The 18,130-nt window shown below is 35.8% G+C and overlaps 2 protein-coding genes across 2 annotated transcripts; one reads left to right on the top strand and one right to left on the bottom strand.

The window, feature by feature from the left end:
• Positions 1 to 3,169: 3,169 nt before the first annotated feature.
• LOC144572256 (GTPase LSG1-2-like) lies at positions 3,170 to 6,907 on the bottom strand. The gene is made up of 7 exons (XM_078321740.1): positions 6,550 to 6,907; positions 6,351 to 6,443; positions 6,058 to 6,144; positions 5,763 to 5,856; positions 5,217 to 5,273; positions 4,888 to 4,967; positions 3,170 to 4,538 (listed from the first exon to the last, which is right to left on the bottom strand). The coding sequence occupies exons 1-7, from the start codon at positions 6,786 to 6,788 to the stop codon at positions 3,461 to 3,463; spliced, it is 1,728 nt and encodes a 575-aa protein (XP_078177866.1). The 5' UTR covers positions 6,789 to 6,907; the 3' UTR covers positions 3,170 to 3,460.
• Positions 6,908 to 12,396: 5,489 nt separating this feature from the next.
• Positions 12,397 to 16,252, top strand: LOC144572380 (uncharacterized). Its single transcript, XM_078321936.1, has 3 exons — positions 12,397 to 12,824; positions 13,679 to 13,786; positions 15,712 to 16,252. Exons 1-3 carry the CDS (start codon positions 12,528 to 12,530, stop codon positions 16,021 to 16,023), a joined length of 717 nt encoding a protein of 238 aa, XP_078178062.1. The 5' UTR covers positions 12,397 to 12,527; the 3' UTR covers positions 16,024 to 16,252.
• Positions 16,253 to 18,130: the final 1,878 nt, after the last annotated feature.

Raw genomic sequence — 18,130 nt, 5'->3', positions numbered from 1 at the left:
TATATTTTTATTTTCGCTTTTAAAGTTCAATAATTGATCAGAACTGTTCGACATAATTATCATATTAACATACGATCGGTGACCAAATTTTATATTTATTGGAAATATTTTACTATATTTTTAGATAAGTACAAAATTACTGTTTTTCGATGGTCTATATCTTCTAAAAAATAGTAATTTTGTACCCATCTAAATAAATAGTATTTTTTTCTCAAAAAAATATAAAATTTGGTCTCCAAGCGCTAGGAATTAGTATTCACTCCATTAACTCAAAAAAGAATCTCTTGAATTAATGCATATGGACCGTCTGATCTGCATTAAGATCCGTGCAGACTAAATCCACACTAATATTAAGGGACCCCTGCGTTATAGGTAGAGATTGGATTGGCCTCATTTAAAATCAAACGGTCGAGAAGCATTAACTCAAAAGATGCTCTTTTGAGTTAATGCTGATGATGCAGACTCTATTTTATATGGAGATCAAGTTGAGTGATTCAGATTCGTTGTTTGAACTTTTAAAATGAAAATAATGATGCAAGGTATGATTGAAACACAAAAATAATATGATATTTTAATTCTATTTATTTATGAGAGAACTATTTTTTGATTTAGTGGCAAAGACAATACTCTCAATGTGAGAAATTATAGGCTCGAAATTCAAATAGAGATTCTTTATGAATATTAAATAATTGAATAACTTGACTCCCAATCTTCACTCAAACAAAAATTTACTCATTTATATATTAGCATGGATACAACTACAATACTTACACAATAATGACTAATATATTTACAAATAATGTCAGTCTATTTAGTTTTCAATTGTCAAAATTGAACTAAAACCTAAATTTTTTTAACTAATATAAATCGAACCCAAGATCATTTTAACTAAAATAAGTGTGTTGCAGTCAAAGTCAAATTAACCTAACCATTCGAACATCCATACAAAAATGTAAACCGAACAGAAGATCATTGGAGCAATTCAGATCTAGTGCAATACTTGACCCTGCAGATTGAGATATGAGTCATCGGTTTTAATCTGATACAAATTTCAAAGCAGACACTCCTATAGTCCAAATCATTGTTGTAAAAAACAACAGTTTAGATTAATTATTTAACCGATTTAGTCGTTGGCGGCGACTAAATTATCACGGATTTTTCTGACTAATTGCTTGGCAGTACTATGTTTGCCCGACAAGCGCATACCGTTATTTACAACACTGGTCTAAATAGATATCAATTAATTTTGATTTGGCTGCAAGTATTTTACACAGTCAAGTACCTTAGATAATACCAGTGCTTTAAAATGCGGTCGGCAGCCGTGCTCAGAATGCCCATGCGGTCCTCCCATGCGGCCGCATATGCGGTCATGCGGAATAAAAAAGCGCATATGCGGATTAAAAATGCGGTCATGCGGTCCGAATATGCAGCCATGCAGTCCTCCCATGCTGTTTTGATAATATGATTGTATTTTAATTAAAATTTATGTGAAAAAAGTCAAAAAACTATAGTTGGTTATGTCATTATGTGGAAATAAATTCAAATATATGAATATGAATATGAATATGAGGAGGGTTCAAATGCACCCAAATTTTTGTGCACCCAAATGCATTCTATCTTTCAAATCTTTTTTCTCTGTTTTCAAAGTCCGAATAGTCAATCCGAACCGTTAGATGCGATCTATATATTAAGATGTGCTTGGAAACCAAATTTTACATTTTTTGGAATTTTTTTACTATTTATTAAGCCACTTTGAAAATCGCTGATTTTACATTTTTTGGACCATTGGATCAGCGATTTTCAAAGTGGTTTAATAAATAGTAAAAAAATTCCAAAAAATGTAAAATTTGGTCTCCAAGCACATCTTAATATATAGATCGCATCTAATGGTTCGGATTGACTATTTGGACTTTGAAAACGGAGAAAAAAGATTTGAAAGATATAATGCAATTGGGTGCACAAAAATTTGGGTGCATTTGAACCCTCCTCTATGAATATATATACATATATATATACGTGAATTTTTATTTTAAAATCTGCATATATAAATCCGCATATGCGTCCGCATACATGAACAAAACCGCATTTTAAAACACTGCATATATAAATCGCTGATTTTACATTTTTTGGACCATTGGATCAGCGATTTTCAAAGTGGTTTAATAAATAGTAAAAAAATTTCAAAAAATGTAAAATTTGGTCTCCAAGCACATCTTAACATATAGATCGTATCTAACAGTTCGGATTGACTATTCGGACTTTGAAAACAGAGAAAAAAGATTTGAAAGATAGAATGCATTTGGGTGCACAAAAATTTGGATGCATTTGAGCCCTCCTCTATGAATATATATACATATATATATATATATATATACGTGAATTTTTATTTTAAAATCTGCATATATAAATCCACATATGCGTCCGCATACCACATGTGCGGTATGCAGTGGCCTTCCGCATACATGAACAAAACCGCATTTTAAAACACTGGATAATACTCACTCACGTTGTGGTGCCTCACCAAAACCTAGGACTACAGGCAAATTGAGTTCGGACAAACATATTCAAACCTTAATTTAATGTAATCTATAAGACGAATTAAGTCAAGTTAAAATTTAAAATTAATCAAATTACATGACAGACTAATTCAATCTCAAATCCTACAAAGCCCCCGTCAGTGTATATATTATCAAAATACTTTTAAATTCAATTGGCAGTTCGGCACTTTTTTCCGCATTTACATTTCAAATCGACGACTCAAAGTCTCAAACAAATCCAAATACGGATCTTATATGCATCATAAACCGTCTTATATCAAGAGAAACGCTGCAAGCTTTACAAAACACTATCATCAATCTAGCTGATTTGTGGCCAACACCTCTTTCTAATATTATGGAATGTCTTCAAATTATTATTTCGTGAAAAATTAATCTCTGAATTTTTTATTTGAACAATCAATTTTTCGAATTGTGAAATCAATGACAATGACCTATCCAATAATTAATTTATTATTTAATCCTCAATTTTAAGTATAAAACAACTATAATATTTGTTGATAAATTTATCCTTGTTTAAATAGTTTTATGAATCATATTACTTGCAAACTTTAATATCAATATTTGATTCAGTTTATTATTGCACTTATTGTTTTTCATACAGCAAGTTCTAGTTAATCACATAGCAATCTCTTAATTCAAAACTAAAAAAAAAAAACACGAATAAAAATATCTGGATTAACTAATAAAAAACATATCTGATTAACATATTCTTACTCTTAATTTAATAAAACTCACAGCACCCACAGCCCACCACAACACTGCAAAAACTATGCAGCCATATATTTTTTTTTATAAAAATTCAAATTTTCTACTCGTCCTCCCGGCACATTTTGTCTATTCAGCCCGTATATATGACAGCCATATATTACCAAAATACCGACCGCCAGCTACAAGTGCAGTTCCTAACCCCTACCACTTGCACCTATAGCTGCAAAATCAACAGCAGGCTTCTGGAAAACCCTAACCACCGGCATTCCATCACCGCCATCATTTCCTACCCGCCACGACCGATCCTTCTTCCTCTGCGGCTTCTTGTGTTGCTTGTGTGACTCTGCCTTCCTATTCTCTCTCTTCTTCACAACCTTACTACCTTTCGAGCCTGAATCAAATTCTTCCATATCAGCCAACTCACGTCTATCAGGCATAGACTCTGACGAAGGATCCGGATCCTCATCATCTGAACCCGACCCGGTATCATCCCCCTCCTCGGTTTCACTCGTATCCATTCCAGGAGGCAACTCAAAATGGGGCAACTTCCCATCAATGTAATCCTTGAGCATCTGGCGGGCAGCTCGGGTCTCATCCGGTAACCCGCTAGATGCAACATGGCCCCTAGAGGCACAATAAACCCGCAACAGTTCATAGGATGTCGGTGGCCGGTTTTCGGGTTCATAAGGTTTCGGATTGGGCAACTTTATGTTATAGATCCGCTCTAGTTCACGGCGCACAACCCGGTTTGCCACAACCTGTACTGCCTCCCTGCTCTGAGTCATGCGGTCAATTGGTAGAACACCACATGCTACCATTTCATGTCTTGAACTAGAAAATGAAGGAAAAACTAACCCAGGACAGTCACATAATACCAGCTCGTCAGAGATTATTAGGGTTTGGAAGTGCTTTGTTTTTCCTGGAGTCGAGGTCACGCCAGTTTTTTTTGCACCTACCAGTGCATTGATTGTAGAGCTCTTGCCGACATTTGGGTAACCAACAAATCCAACAGTTACTTGTCTTTTGTTAGATGCAGTTGACGAGCTTGATGAAGGTCTCTCTTTGGCCATGACAATTGATTCGGCCTCAGTTTGCAACCGGGTCAGGAGTTCATCCCGCCCATAAATTTTGGTATCCAAACCCAATAACTCAGACTCTTGTAACTCAGGTTCTTGGATCAGTGTCTTGCCTTCTAAAGCAGCTGAGGCGGCTTTGGCCGACCAGAAAAGAAAAAGGATGTCATGTTGATCGAAGTATTCAGCCCATTTCTTTCTGCAGTTGTGAAATACAAAAGAGGTATTGATTGGAGTATAAGAATAGTAAGAAATAATTAACCTTATGATCCTTTGGCTTATATTCTGGTTATTGCATAGTATATAGTAATACAGTCTGATGAGGGTTAGCCATATTACAACAACCATGCTACGTTATACAATAAAATTGTGAAATAGACATAGCAATGTACTCCAAAGGAGTAATTAAATAAACATATAGCAATATAGAATATACTCCAAACTTAGTTTATGATTTTTAATTTTATTGTACCATTTGCACTATTGTAAGAGAAGTTGTACGAAGCAGGATGTAACAGTTGGAAGTAGAAGTGAACTTATGTTCTAACCTGATATTGAAGGGTAAGAGGTCTGCTTTATTAACAAGGAGCAATGTTCTCTTGTGTTCATCTATTTCCTGTGCATATTCCTGTATTTTTACAGAAAAAAATAAGCATGTTCAAGCTACAGTGATTGTTTATACAGTCAGGCTAGGAGTATATTCCACCAGTAAAATACGGGTGAACCACATATTTTTTTTTCCCTGAGACGGCCAGATATTTGTGCCTCGACTAACTTATGTCCAAAGCATAAACCTTTTCATCAAACAAAATTCAAGATAAATATAAAAGAACAGAAAGCTATTAAAGAAAATATGGGCATAGATGACACCACATACCTCGAGATCAGGGCAGCGGTAGAACAAGGGATCCCTGGCATCAACAACCATTACAATCTACAAAAAAATAAATAATAAATCACAGAGTACAAATATAGTGTGAGTCGACACCTTCGTTAAAGGTGTTCTAAAACAAAGATGAACTACACAAATGATGATGATATCATTTAATAGAGGCACACAAATTAATTTTTTTTTCAATTACCTTAAATAAATTTTCTTCAATTAATTATCAACTTGTTTGGGACTAAAGGCTTGCTTGTTATTGTTGAAGTAGTAAGTTAATTCAAAGCCAAATAGGGATACCTTTAATCCTCAACAGTTCAACTAATCACCAGTCTAGCAATAGAATAAAAAAGCATGGTCATGCTGTACAGCTCAGTACTGACCGCACGAAATAATAGTAAAATATGATACCAACATCAATAGGAAAAAATTACTGGAGAGCACCAGTAAACTGCAGGTTCATATTTATCAACTGGCACAATTTTATGCCTCTAGGCAGGAAAGTTTAAGTACAAATAAAGTCATTAAATTGAACTATACCAGGTCACTACGCTCAAGTACTCTCCAGAGCTGCCTCCATATATCAAGATTTTTCTCAAAGGGAGTGAGCACAAGTTTGTCATTCTCCTCCAATCTACATGAACAATGAATGCTTAAAAATACTCATATAGTTTTGGTCAAGTACCAGTATACCACTGATATATTTTTCCAGTAACAACACATATTAGTACCACATGCTAAAGGTTAAACCAATTTCTGAAAAAACTGCAAACAAACAACCAACTATTATGATCAATAGAAAGCAAATGAGAAAATTCAAAGTTTTGAATCTGACCTCGCAAGCTTTCGGCGCCACACTAAGAAAGCTTGTTTTTCATTAGCATCCAGTTCCTCCACTGACATATTAGAATTCCATGGCGGTCTACAGAACATCAAAACCCGATTTATTTTAGTAAAAATCAACAAAAATCTAAAACAATTATTTAAATTTTACCAATACATACTTAACATAGCTATACCCTACCAGCAATCCTTGACTTCCCCCCAAATGACCAATAAAGTTCAACTAAACCCTAAATTGAGCCGATTTTTGTCCTATTTACAGTGAAAGATAGAAAATGGGTATACCTTCGAGGAACTTTTAGATTGTTTGCATGCAAAGCCTCCTCCTCTTTCTGTGCTTGCTTCCTCTCATCTGATGTCATGTCTCCAGCATCATCACTTGAACAAAATAAATGAAAACCATATAAAGCAGTTAATTAACCATCGGACCTAAAAAGGGATTGGCTGAAAAAGGATGGGATAGAGGAGCAAAGCATAGACATACGCAGAGATGAGAAGATCAGAGGGGCCGGCGTCTGAGGCGCCACCGCCGGAGAGGAGTTCAGCATCATCGGTGTTATCTATGATGGCATCGATTTCGTCGATCTCAGTATAGGATTCGAGAACTTTGCGGTTTTGAAGGTGAATCGCGCGGCCTTTCTCCTGGGCCTCGAGTGCCATCCTGTTATGCTGCTTTATGAGCGCACGACCCAGCCCCTCTGCTCTCTCCTTCTTTCCTCCCATTTTTTCTCTTTCTGTTTTTGATTTTTGTCAGCTAAACCCTATTTCGCGTGAGAAACAAGAGTGAGTTGGGAGGCTATGATGGCAAGGAGAGGGGAAGATAGAGAGAGATACAGCGACCGTGAAAGCCGCCCTAAGATTCAATCCTGTTTTCCTTGGAGAGGTAGTGGACTTGAGCCGTTGATTTCCATACGAGAGGTGAATTAGCGGAAACCTTAAATGTAATCAACGGTTTAGATCAACCAACAACGTTCATGTTATCATGTATGATGTATGCATATCATTTTATTTTTAAAGTCTGAGTCAACAATTTAATAACACTTAGTACATAAAACAACAATATCGTATATAGACACCAGTATTAAAATCCGTTGTGTACCGCAAATTTTGTACATCAATATAATATGTGTGCTACTAAAACCTTTTTTTTCTAGTTTGAAATATAAACATGATATTTTTTTTGAGGAGGATCCAATTACACCTTTTTTTTGTGACACTGAATTACATTTTTGATTTTTAAAATTTTTAAAGTTCAAATAGTCGATCCAAACTATTCAACATAATGGATATATTAATGTTCGCACATAATATATGCTACAAAGTTTCAGTATAGCAAGCTATACCTTTTAAACCTTTGTTATACTCTGTCAAATCAGATAGCAAGTGCACTATCCTATCGATGAGTATGCTCAATATCCACAGGGACGGAAGAAAATAACCGGACTCGTCTTAAAATTACTTGAGATTCTAGAAGTGAGAGAAATTGGTTTGATTTAATTCTAATAATTCTACTGATTTATGACAAGTTTAAAAAGCAATAAAAGAGAATTAAAGTTGTTTTCAATTGATAGAAAGGCGTTTCCAGGGTTCAGATTTCATTTCTGTTCAGCCCCGAGGCATACGGCCCGTAGGGGACCCCGAGTTAATGCTGCAGCTACTGTTTTCTGCGTTGATGCTTATGTCTAGGGTTTCTATCGACCAGATCTAGATACCTAACCTCAACTTTCGCATTTTGGCCTAGTACCCGATTACCGGACTCAAATACTTCCCTCTTAGATGCGTTAAACCTCAACTTTCGCATTTCGGCCTAATTTATCCAAGTTACTTGTTGGTTTACTAAAAGTATCCAAGGACTTTCGCCTCAAGGAAAGTTTCACCTTTCGGGTACTCCTTGGTTTCACCCTACTTCATATACTTTATTCGGTTGGATTAAATGTCATAGACTTGGCTCCTAACACTTAGATGTGCGCATTCATCTAACGGGATGACTAATCGATTCAAGCAAGCACAAATAAAGCAATCAAAATACTACTCAACAAGGTAAAAACAAAGCATTCAACACAAAATCCAAGTAGCATGCAAATAAAGCCAAACTAGAAACTACATCTTAACCCTAGAAACAAAGTAAATTAGCTACTCATGTTCACAAGATAACACAAATAACAAAAAAATAAAAGAGTTCATGACAAAACAATAGAAAAATCCAAAGATCCGTTGCAAACTCGCGTTTTTCACTTCTCTTCTTCTTCTCCTCCTCTTGTCTTTTGCTCCAAGAAAAATTGTCCAAGTTCCAGTGGTGAATCCCCCTTTTTTTGGTGTGTAATTCTCTCATTTAATGCCCCAGATCGCGTCTGCAGAGGCTTCCTTTTCGGCCTCCTTGATTTCAGCTGATTTCATATTCCAGCTGGATTTGTCAATTTAGCGCCGTAGGGGACCCCGTAGGGGCCGTATGCCTGTGCTTTGTCTTGGAGACTTCGTGCCTCTGTTGTGGAACCTTCTGTGTGGTTGGACGGATCCTGTACGGCCCGTAGGGAATATCATACGGGCCGTATGAAAAATTGTCAGATCCAGTTTTTCGCCCTTTTTCCTGCAAAATACCAAACAAAACATAGCAGTACCACATTTCTTCGAAATACAAGTAAAAAGTCCACATTTATAGGCTTTAAAACACAGGTTTAAGGGCAAATTAGGGCTGTAAATCAGACATAATATGGAGATATCAATTAAAATGTGCTTGCATATCAAATTTTATATTTTTTGATTTTTTTTTACTATTTATTAAGTATTTAACAAAATAGCTATATTTAGACCATTGAATTTTGGTACCCATCTTAATAAATAGTAAAAGAATTAAAAAAAATGTAAAATTTGATCTGCAGGTACATTTTAACATATTCATCATGTTAAACGGGTTAGATCAACTGTTTGGACTTTAAAAATATTGAGTGTAATTATGTGTCACTAAAAAAGAATGCAATTGGATCCCTCTTCTATTTTTTTATTAGCATAAATGAGGAAATAAAACACTTTCGCATTGTCAAAGATGCAAAGATCGAGTGAAATGATTTAGGAGCATTGTAGACTTTCAAATTTTTTTTGAAAAAAGGCAGGAAATGCCCATCCAATAATAAAAGAGTTTTGAGTACAACTAGAATTATAAGATAAGCACGAAAGTAAACTATCCAAAAAACATGTATAGGTCCAAATAACAAGACCAACACTAGCACTAACAGTTGTGCCAGAATCCAGTTTGGCATGTAAACACTCCATGCTTATTACAACCAAGCAACAAAATAGCTACTAAGCAAACAAAACAAAGATGAAGACAATATGTTTTTCATGACACAGTGCAATAACAGAGATTTATATGGCAAGCAACAGTGGTACCATCCAAGGGTTGTCAACACTGTGAGACTCAGTAACACTGGTTGGCAAGGGTGACATGCTTTGCAAAGGCACCATGTCCATATCTTCAGGAATCCAGGGAGTAAACTGCACATGCCTCCTTTTAGCCCCTGCCCAATATTCCAATAAAGAACAAATTAGTAATAGAATTTGTCTAATAGATGGTACTCTTTTGTTATCAAAACACACAGAATTTCTCACTGTCCATATAGTCCAACAAATGGCACTTACAACCATAATCATGGCTGTTCGCTGTGGCATAGTTAAAGACAAGGCTAATAATTGAATATCTTCCAAAGAGGTCCAGCTATGATAATAGTTTTGAAATTGACCCATCCAAAACCAAATTTTAGATAAGTATGGACATGTAAGGAAAAGATGCAAAGATGATTCTTCTTCTCGATGACAGAAATGACATAGGGTATCACCGGGCCAATTTTTTTTCCTTAAAACGGTTTTAGTAAGAATTTTATTCCGAAACAGTAAAAACATAAACACTTGCACTTTAAGGGGCATGATGTTAGCCCACCACATTAGTGCATATGGATCCTGTACCCCGCGAAAAGAAAGAAAATTATATAGAGAAGCAGTAGTAAATTGATACTTGGAATCCCATTTCCATAATAACGAATCTGGAGCTGATGTAAGCGTGTAAGAATGGATGATGGCAAGAATTTCATGCCAGTCAGCTAGTAGAATGCCATGGAGAGATCTGCGAAATCTCACCACAGCACCCCTAGAAGCAATTACTTCCTGTACACTTAGAGAAGGATTAGTGCATAAAGCAAAAACATGAGGATAAATAATTGAGAGATGGCATTTGGAGTGCCAAGTATCTAACCAGAATTGCACAGATTGGCCAGTACCTATTTGGTAAGAGCAGCTCATTTTACCAATATATTGCAGTTTAGAAATCTCCCGCCAGAAATGCGACGTGTTAGAGGGATTAGTATGTGTACCATATTTAATGAGAATTATTTGTTTCCAAAGGCCTGAGAAAAGGGGGTTATGTAATTTCCACCACCATTTAAGTAACAAAGAAATGTTCATAGTATGTAAGTCTTTAACTCCTAAACCTCCATAGTCTTTAGGATAACAAACCAAAGTCCATTGTATCAATGAATATTTTTTACGAGGACCCGCATTTCCTTGCCAGAGAAATCTGCGTCGAACTCTATCAATTTGATGCCGAATTTTAACAGGAAGCTTATATAGCGAAATCATGTATAATGGGACAGCCGATAGGACCGAATTTATGAGTGTTAATCGGCCCCCAATAGAGAGAAGATTACCTACCCATCCCTGAAGTTTCTTGGTGATTTTATCTACCATGGGTCCCCAATCAGAGAGTGCAAGTTTTTTATCAGTAAGGGGTACCCCCAAGTATTTCAGGGGTAGTTTAGCTAATTTACAACCAAACAGTTCAGCAAGCTGTTGCCTATCCGAAGAGGGCATATGTAAAGGAACTAATTCTGTTTTTTGAAAATTAATTTTTATACCTGACAAGGCTTCAAAACTGAACATTGTCCATAGAGCATATTCGATGTTAGTAGGAGTGGGAGCCAAAAACAGTATTGTATCGTCGGCATAATGGCAAATAGTTATTCTATTGCCATCAGCCAAATGTGGGCCAAGCCCCTGCAGCCTACCAGTAGACCTTCCTTTATTAAACATTTTACAGAGGACATCACCGACTAATAAAAACAAAAAAGGAGATAATGGGTCCCCCTGTCGGACACCTCTTTGACAGGGGAAGTATGAGGACAGATTTCCATTCACATTGATACAAGTACTACTACTAGAAAGTAAATGTGATATCCAATAGATCCATTGTTGATCGAATCCTCTAGTACGCATTACCTCAAGCAAAAATGACCAATTAACTTTGTCATAAGCTTTTTCTAGATCAAGTTTAATTATCACCCCTTGCTCTTTGTTATGTCTACAAGAATGCAGAATTTCATGACTTAATACGACATTATCTAAAATGTAACAGCCTTTTACAAAGGCGGCTTGAGTGGGGTCAATAAGTCTATCTATAATATGGTCAAGGCGTAAAGTCAGTAACTTGGAAATTATTTTCATACTACAATTAACGAGGCTTATCGGGCGATACTGTTGAATCGTGATAACTTCCTTTTCTTTAGGTAAAAGACAAACTACAGCTTGATTCATATGAACTAAAGACAATCTATTATGAGAAAAAGCATCTACTACAGTACAAAGATCCTTTTTAATCAGTTCCCAAAAATGTTGGTAAAATCCAAAAGGTATACCATCAGGTCCCGATGCACCAGCCCTATCAGATTGTAGACTTTCAAATTAGAAATCAAACGTGAATAATAGTCAATTAAATAAAATTTTCTTGTTACGAATGAGAATCATTTTACACTACTAGTAACATTTTACTATAAATTATATATAAAATTAAATTAAAATAAAAAAAAATAAAAAAATAGAATTAATTGACTCCATTCATACACTATACCTCTTGTCTCTGCTTCTAAGCATGCCATTACCTCAGCCTGGCCTATATTTACTGGTTTTGCCTGGATCTCAGACACCCTAGAAGATATTCTTCAGTTTACGATTTTGAGTTAACTCTCAGCCACTTTGAAATTAAGGCTAGAGCAGGATATATATGATTGGACTTTAAGATTCGTGCAAAATTTAAAAAGAACGATTTGGATCCACTAATTGTAAAAGATTCTCTCGTCACTCGTCAGGTACTTGGAGAATGTGAATTCGTTTTGCTTCGGCCATTCTTTTTGAATCAAGGCTCAAAATGCCTACTTTCCTCCAACAGGTCAAGAAGCCCAAAATACTTACTGGATTCAGACATTAGGCCCGTATAAATTACAGCAAAGCCCAATATGTTTCTTTATTTATTATTTATTATTTACTAAACGAAAACGATGGGCCCACCATCCAGGTTGTTCCCAGTGACAGCTCACTAGTACCTACTCCACCTCACCTCACCTCACCTCACCAACCTCTCTTCCTCCCTCGCTTTCCCCAATCAAAAAAAGGTAAAAAGAGAAAATTCTCGCCGGAGCAATGAGGCAAGTAGTGGCGCTTCTACTCCTTCTAGTCGCCGCTATGGCTGCCTCGGCGGCGGACCAGAATAGAGTGTTCGCGCCGTGTGCCGATGCCAAGATCCAGCGTGGCGATGGCTTCAGTTTAGGCCTCGCCTTCTCCAGCCACGACTCCTTCTACTCTGACAAAATCCAGCTGTCGCCGTGCGACCGCCGCCTTTCGCTCGGATCCAACTCAGCCGCTCAGCTCGCCGTGTTCCGCCCCAAGGTCGACGAGATCTCACTTCTCACTGTCAACACGACAACCGGATTCGATCCTGTAAGTTTTTAGCTTCGGTTCCTTTTTGTTAGGTGGATAGATCTGTGCAGTTCGATAGGATCTTTTAGTCATGTGTTTTGTGCGTGATCTGGGAGTGAGTGGTGTGTTCTGTGAGTGTGTTACTGTCACTGATACCAGAGAGAGTGTTTACATTTTCCTAATAATATATACAAACAATTGTATAATTTTAGGAAATGTGGGTGGTTTGTGTGTGAAACTGGTGAGGTGATGTTAGCTGCAAAGTTGAGGACAGAAACAGGTTTACTTAATTTACAACAACCAAACCTTTTGCTCCCAAACCATTGAAAAAAAAAAATCATTATAGAAATCAGGAAACTTTTTTTCTCTATTGGTGAAGGATGAACAGCTTAGCTGAAGCAATTTCCAATGAGTTTATTTTAGGATCTGATCTGAATTTAACCTCACTTGAACCTAATTTGGATATAACTTGACTAAACTGTCTGAACTAGATTGACATAAAAGTTAACACAAGTAATGACTTAACACGGTCAAACTTGGTTGAGTCTTGTTGATGCAGAATTGTCTAATTGATGATTAATTTATACAATCGGGTCAGCTGACATTAAGGGCCACAATGCAAAATGTGCAGGTGATGTTGCGCCTTGTGTTTACCATATTTGGCTAAAATTTAGGCTTGCCAGTTCAAATTCCAATCATCGGAATTAATAATTAAGAAACCCCCAACTGTCTCTCGTTATTCTAAATCACAACTTCATGATGGACTTGTTTTATTTTTATTGTTGACTAATTGACAAATCTTATTTGTTGGATTCCAGATAAATAAACTTTGCATTGTGATAGTTTATTTATTTTATTAATGCTGTTTTTTACAGGTTTCAGCAGGAGGGTATATGGTAGCATTTGCCGGCACGAAATATGCGGCTAGGTCACCACTTATCTTTGTTGCCAACAGCTCTTATACCGTCTCCAGCTTTACCCTGGTATTTATATTTGTTAAATAGAACTCTGCATGCTTACCAATAAATTCTTCTTCTTTTGTTTACTCATTACTTGTTTGCCATCTTTTTTTTTTTTTTTTTGATTCAAAGCCCGTAGGCGTATTCATTGATTCAGTGAAAAATGATTACAGGAGTTTATATTGAGCAGTTTACAATAATAGAAATGTAATCCTCTAATTATCTTCTAAACTCCTATACAATATTCTAACAACCAATCCCCTATGCTATTCTTTCTCTAACTAGTGGGAATGTAAATCCCTCGCCTATTGTCTTCATTGTTCTTGCCCAATTTGCCAGTGTGTGGGCCTGTTTGTTTCCTTCTCTAGGGGTGTAAATGCAAATGTAGTCAGGTTGTTGTTTAATTATAATGTTGATTGTCATCAGTAAGTGGTAAACTTGCCAATCGGCAGATTGTATTGCCTGCAACGTTTTCCCTGTATCCAAGGTTCTTACAAGTAATTGACAGTCTGAATAGAAGGTACATGCGTCAATGCCTTTCAATTTGACTGCCTGCATTGCTCTCAATAATGCTAATGCCTCTGTTTGGAAGGTAGATAAAGCTTGATTTATGAATTCAAATTGGTACCACTGGAGTTCATTATTTGTGAAGAGAATGTGCGCTGCACCACCTTGATCTGCATTGGCGAATGATCCATCAATCCAGCAGTGATTACCCTGCAAGTTAGCGGTTTGTTGATTTTCTACATAGGCTGTTATTGATGTTCTTGTGTCTGGTTTAACCGGATCATCTCTTAATTTGCTCAATTGTATTGTGTTGGCCGCCTCCTTGAGGGCGTGTCCCGGTACACATTTTTTATCGTCGAATAGATATGAGCATCGGTTTTTCCAGATATGCCATGCAATCGAGGCAAAAATTGCCCGTTGTTCCAGGTCTAGCTGTTTCCCGAGTCGTTGAAGAATTTCCTTGATCGTTTGGCTCTGTAGATCATCTGTTCTTAGCCCCAGTTGTGATGCGAACCATGTTGCTCTAGCGTGTTGACAATGAAGAATTTACTTGTTTGCCATCTTAGTTGCATATAATTTGGGGAATAATTCAAAGCAACCTGAAAGTAATTGACTGAAATTAAATCAATCATGAACCTATAGGAACACAACCAATATATGTTTGGTTGCAATATTAGAATAGCTAGAATAGCAAAATTGGGGTTTGTCTTATTAGAATAGCTTGTTCTAATATTTTGTGAGAATAGCTTGTTGTAATAAGACAAACAAGTTTGATTCTCTATTCTAGCTATTCTAACACAACCAAACACCAAATAGCTTGTTCTAAATAGCTTGTTCTCAAGAATAGCCTATTCTCATTGCAACCAAACATACTAATATAACTGAATCATATCCTAGTTATTGTTTAAGAATAACCCAAATCTAAGGTCATCAGGAACCTTTATACCGAAATGACCTGAGACTGAAAACTAATTGATTAATCTGAGTAGGCAAAATGTAATTTATTGGATTTTTATTTTCGTCTTATATGCAACTAAGTCCAGCATTTCTGTGCAATATGCATTTTAATTTCCTGGGTAATTTGCCTATAAGTTCTAGAAGTACCTGGTAAACTATTGAAACATTCAATGTTTAGATGAATAAACCTTTCTCACAGTAATACAAGTATACAACAAACAACCAGGCCTTTAGTCCCAAACAAGTTGGTGTAGGCTAGAACTGAAATTTGATCTGCATTTTAGGACCACATTTAGCCATACATTCAATATTCAATATTTAGCCAAGCTTTTAGCAATATTTAGCCAAACATTCAACCAAACCTTTCCCACACTAATGTGGTCCTAAAATGTATTATTTTTCATTGACAAATATGAGACATGCTGTGGGTTAATTTGCAGTCAAATGAAATGCCATTTATTATTTGTAAAAATTAATTTGTTTAGATACTGGAGTTCAAAAAGGGAAGACTGCAGAACCTATTCTGGAAGAATAATGATGGGTGCACCAGGTGTAGTGGCAAAACAAATTTTGTGTGCCTGAACAAACAGACGTGTGCAATTCGCACCAATAATTGCAAGAACCAGGGATCAGTTGATTGCAGTATTGGTATCCAGTTGGCTTTCTCTGGTACCGACAAGCATGAGTCAGTTCTCAACTCATGGTACGAGGTCTCCAACCTTCAACAGTATTCTCTTTACGGGCTGTACTCCAACCTCAAGGGTTCATTGACAAGTCAATACAGCAAATTCTTCTAGAAATGTATTCTTTGCTGGAACTTTCATGGGCTGTTACTTTTTCAATCTTTTTTTTTGTTGCCAATTTTATTTAGTTTAGGAGATGTATATTAATTTGTTGTTTTGGTTGTGCTAATGGTTAACTCACTGGATATAAATTTTTTATTCATTCTTGGTTTGTTTGCCTTTTTATTGTTTGGAAATTATTATAACTCTTGTTGGCTAATTTTTTAAATATCCGTTCTTTTCATATCAGAATTGTTCAAAGAAAAGCTGGCTTGATGTTATGTTATAATTCTTTAGCTGACATGTTAGTCCAGTGTTTACTTCAGAATCGTAGAGTATATAACTTGAGAGTTGTTTAAAATAGAAGAAAAAAAAAATGACAGAGAAGAGAACAAGTCAGAAAACCCTTAAATGAAAGATGTCATTTATAGAGTTGAGCCCCGCGGAGGGCACCATAATAGACGAGCTCAATATGTCTCTTATATTTTAATGCTATTATTAATATTATTATAAACAATAATTATTATTTATTGATACTGGAACTAGTGTTTGACATGAATTATTTTTCTTTCTAATATTATGTTTATACATGGAGACTTGTTCTGTAGTGGCTTGCATGAACTTTTGTAGGCACCTGGCTTGGCAATTTCATGTACTAATTGACATTTTAGTTTTATTTTATTTTTATAAGAAATATTGGCTCTTTGGAATTTGCCGATTCTATTGAACCGTTAGATTAGTTGACATTTTAGTTTTTTATGTATTTTTTTTATTTTTTTTATTTTGCACTGAGACTATTGAGCCTCAGCCAGTAGACAGATTGTAGTCAAAATCATAAAATTGGCTGTTGAAATTAGTAGTACTGATGCTGTACCAATCAGGTCTGCTTTATTATTTGTCAACACACGAGTTACACTAATCTTTAATATATAAAAATTAATAATTTATGGTACTCTCCTTCAAAAAGAAATATCTTTATGGTACCAGTTATGATTATTTTTTTCTTAATGCTTTGGGTTTGTATTGGTGTTAATGATTTTGATCCTTCAACTGACATGACAAATTTAGAAAGTAACAGAATCATTTTTTTTTTTGTCTTTAATTTAAAGGAAGGGAGAAAAGCTAGGCCGAATTTAACTGCATAATAGCTTCTACAATCTCCAATGAATAATCAACAGGTATGAAGGTTAATTATTGAATGAAATGCAAATGTAGCTTTAAGCTGAGAAATTAAAAGGCAACAGCTTTATTGGGATAAGCCTGAAACTATTTAAGTATTACCAGAAGTGGTAGCCACCAAGAGAGCATCAAAGGCACTGCACTGCACTGCTTTTAAATAAAAAATATCCAACTTGCCTTTTTTGAAGCTTTTGTTATGCAAAGTTCATCATGCTGCATGGCTGCAACCGTGCAACGGGAAAGATTTCGGGTAAATATTTTGAAGAGAAATGTTTAACAAAACAACACTACATTTTGCTCATAACGGTCCTCCTCTTCAGCTACCTCAAGCCTATGATTTTGTTAGTGAAGTACCCATAACCCGGTAACGAGTCGTCTACTCATGACTCATCTATAATTGATTAGATTTATGGCAATATGATATTGAAGAGGAGAGCACACAAAATTGATTGCTATTCTCCATATCCTGCATTGATCAATACCTATATATTTAATTGGACAAGTATCCTCTCTAATATTGTAAAAGATTCTCTTCACTTTACGTACGGTTTGAGATTAACTCTCAGCCGCTTTGAGATTCAGACTAGTGCAGGGGCAGTAATATTGGGCTTTGAGATTTGTGCCAAGTTAAAAAGAGCGGTCAAGATCCAATAATTCTAAAGGGAGGATCTGAATTCTTAATTAGTAGTAGATGTAGCTTTTCAGTATCCTTATCATCCTCATCTTCACCTTTCTTTTCTTTTCTTTTCTTTTCTTTTCGTTTTATATATCTGGCAACTACTGATCAAGTACGTACAAAGTACTCATAGAGCTTGACTCTGCCTTATCTTTTTTTTTAAAAACTAAAAAGTTTACAATTATATGCAAAAATATGTTCTTCTTAAGATTATTAAATAACTACACATATTTGTCTTGCCTCTAGGAATTATCATAATAGATAATA

Source organism: Carex rostrata, chromosome 20 (genome assembly GCF_964058835.1).
Source record: "Carex rostrata chromosome 20, lpCarRost1.2, whole genome shotgun sequence".
In the NCBI taxonomy this organism is placed as follows: Eukaryota; Viridiplantae; Streptophyta; class Magnoliopsida; order Poales; family Cyperaceae; genus Carex; species Carex rostrata.
The sequence above is the reverse complement of the archived record's forward strand: the minus strand, read 5'-3'. Positions and strand labels throughout refer to the sequence as shown.

Bases quoted from the DNA above. Each gene is read 5' to 3' on its own strand.
- LOC144572256 (XM_078321740.1), bottom strand. From the start codon at position 6,788: ATGGGAGGAAAGAAGGAGAGAGCAGAGGGGCTGGGTCGTGCGCTCATA. The intron at 6,444-6,549 runs GTATGTCTATGC...ATTTTGTTCAAG, and splicing joins TCTGATCTTCTCATCTCTGC to TGATGATGCTGGAGACATGA. The intron at 4,539-4,887 runs GTTAGAACATAA...TCACAACTGCAG, and splicing joins CTCTTACCCTTCAATATCAG to AAAGAAATGGGCTGAATACT.
- LOC144572380 (XM_078321936.1), top strand. From the start codon at position 12,528: ATGAGGCAAGTAGTGGCGCTTCTACTCCTTCTAGTCGCCGCTATGGCT. The intron at 12,825-13,678 runs GTAAGTTTTTAG...TGTTTTTTACAG, and splicing joins CGACAACCGGATTCGATCCT to GTTTCAGCAGGAGGGTATAT. The intron at 13,787-15,711 runs GTATTTATATTT...TAATTTGTTTAG, and splicing joins CCGTCTCCAGCTTTACCCTG to ATACTGGAGTTCAAAAAGGG.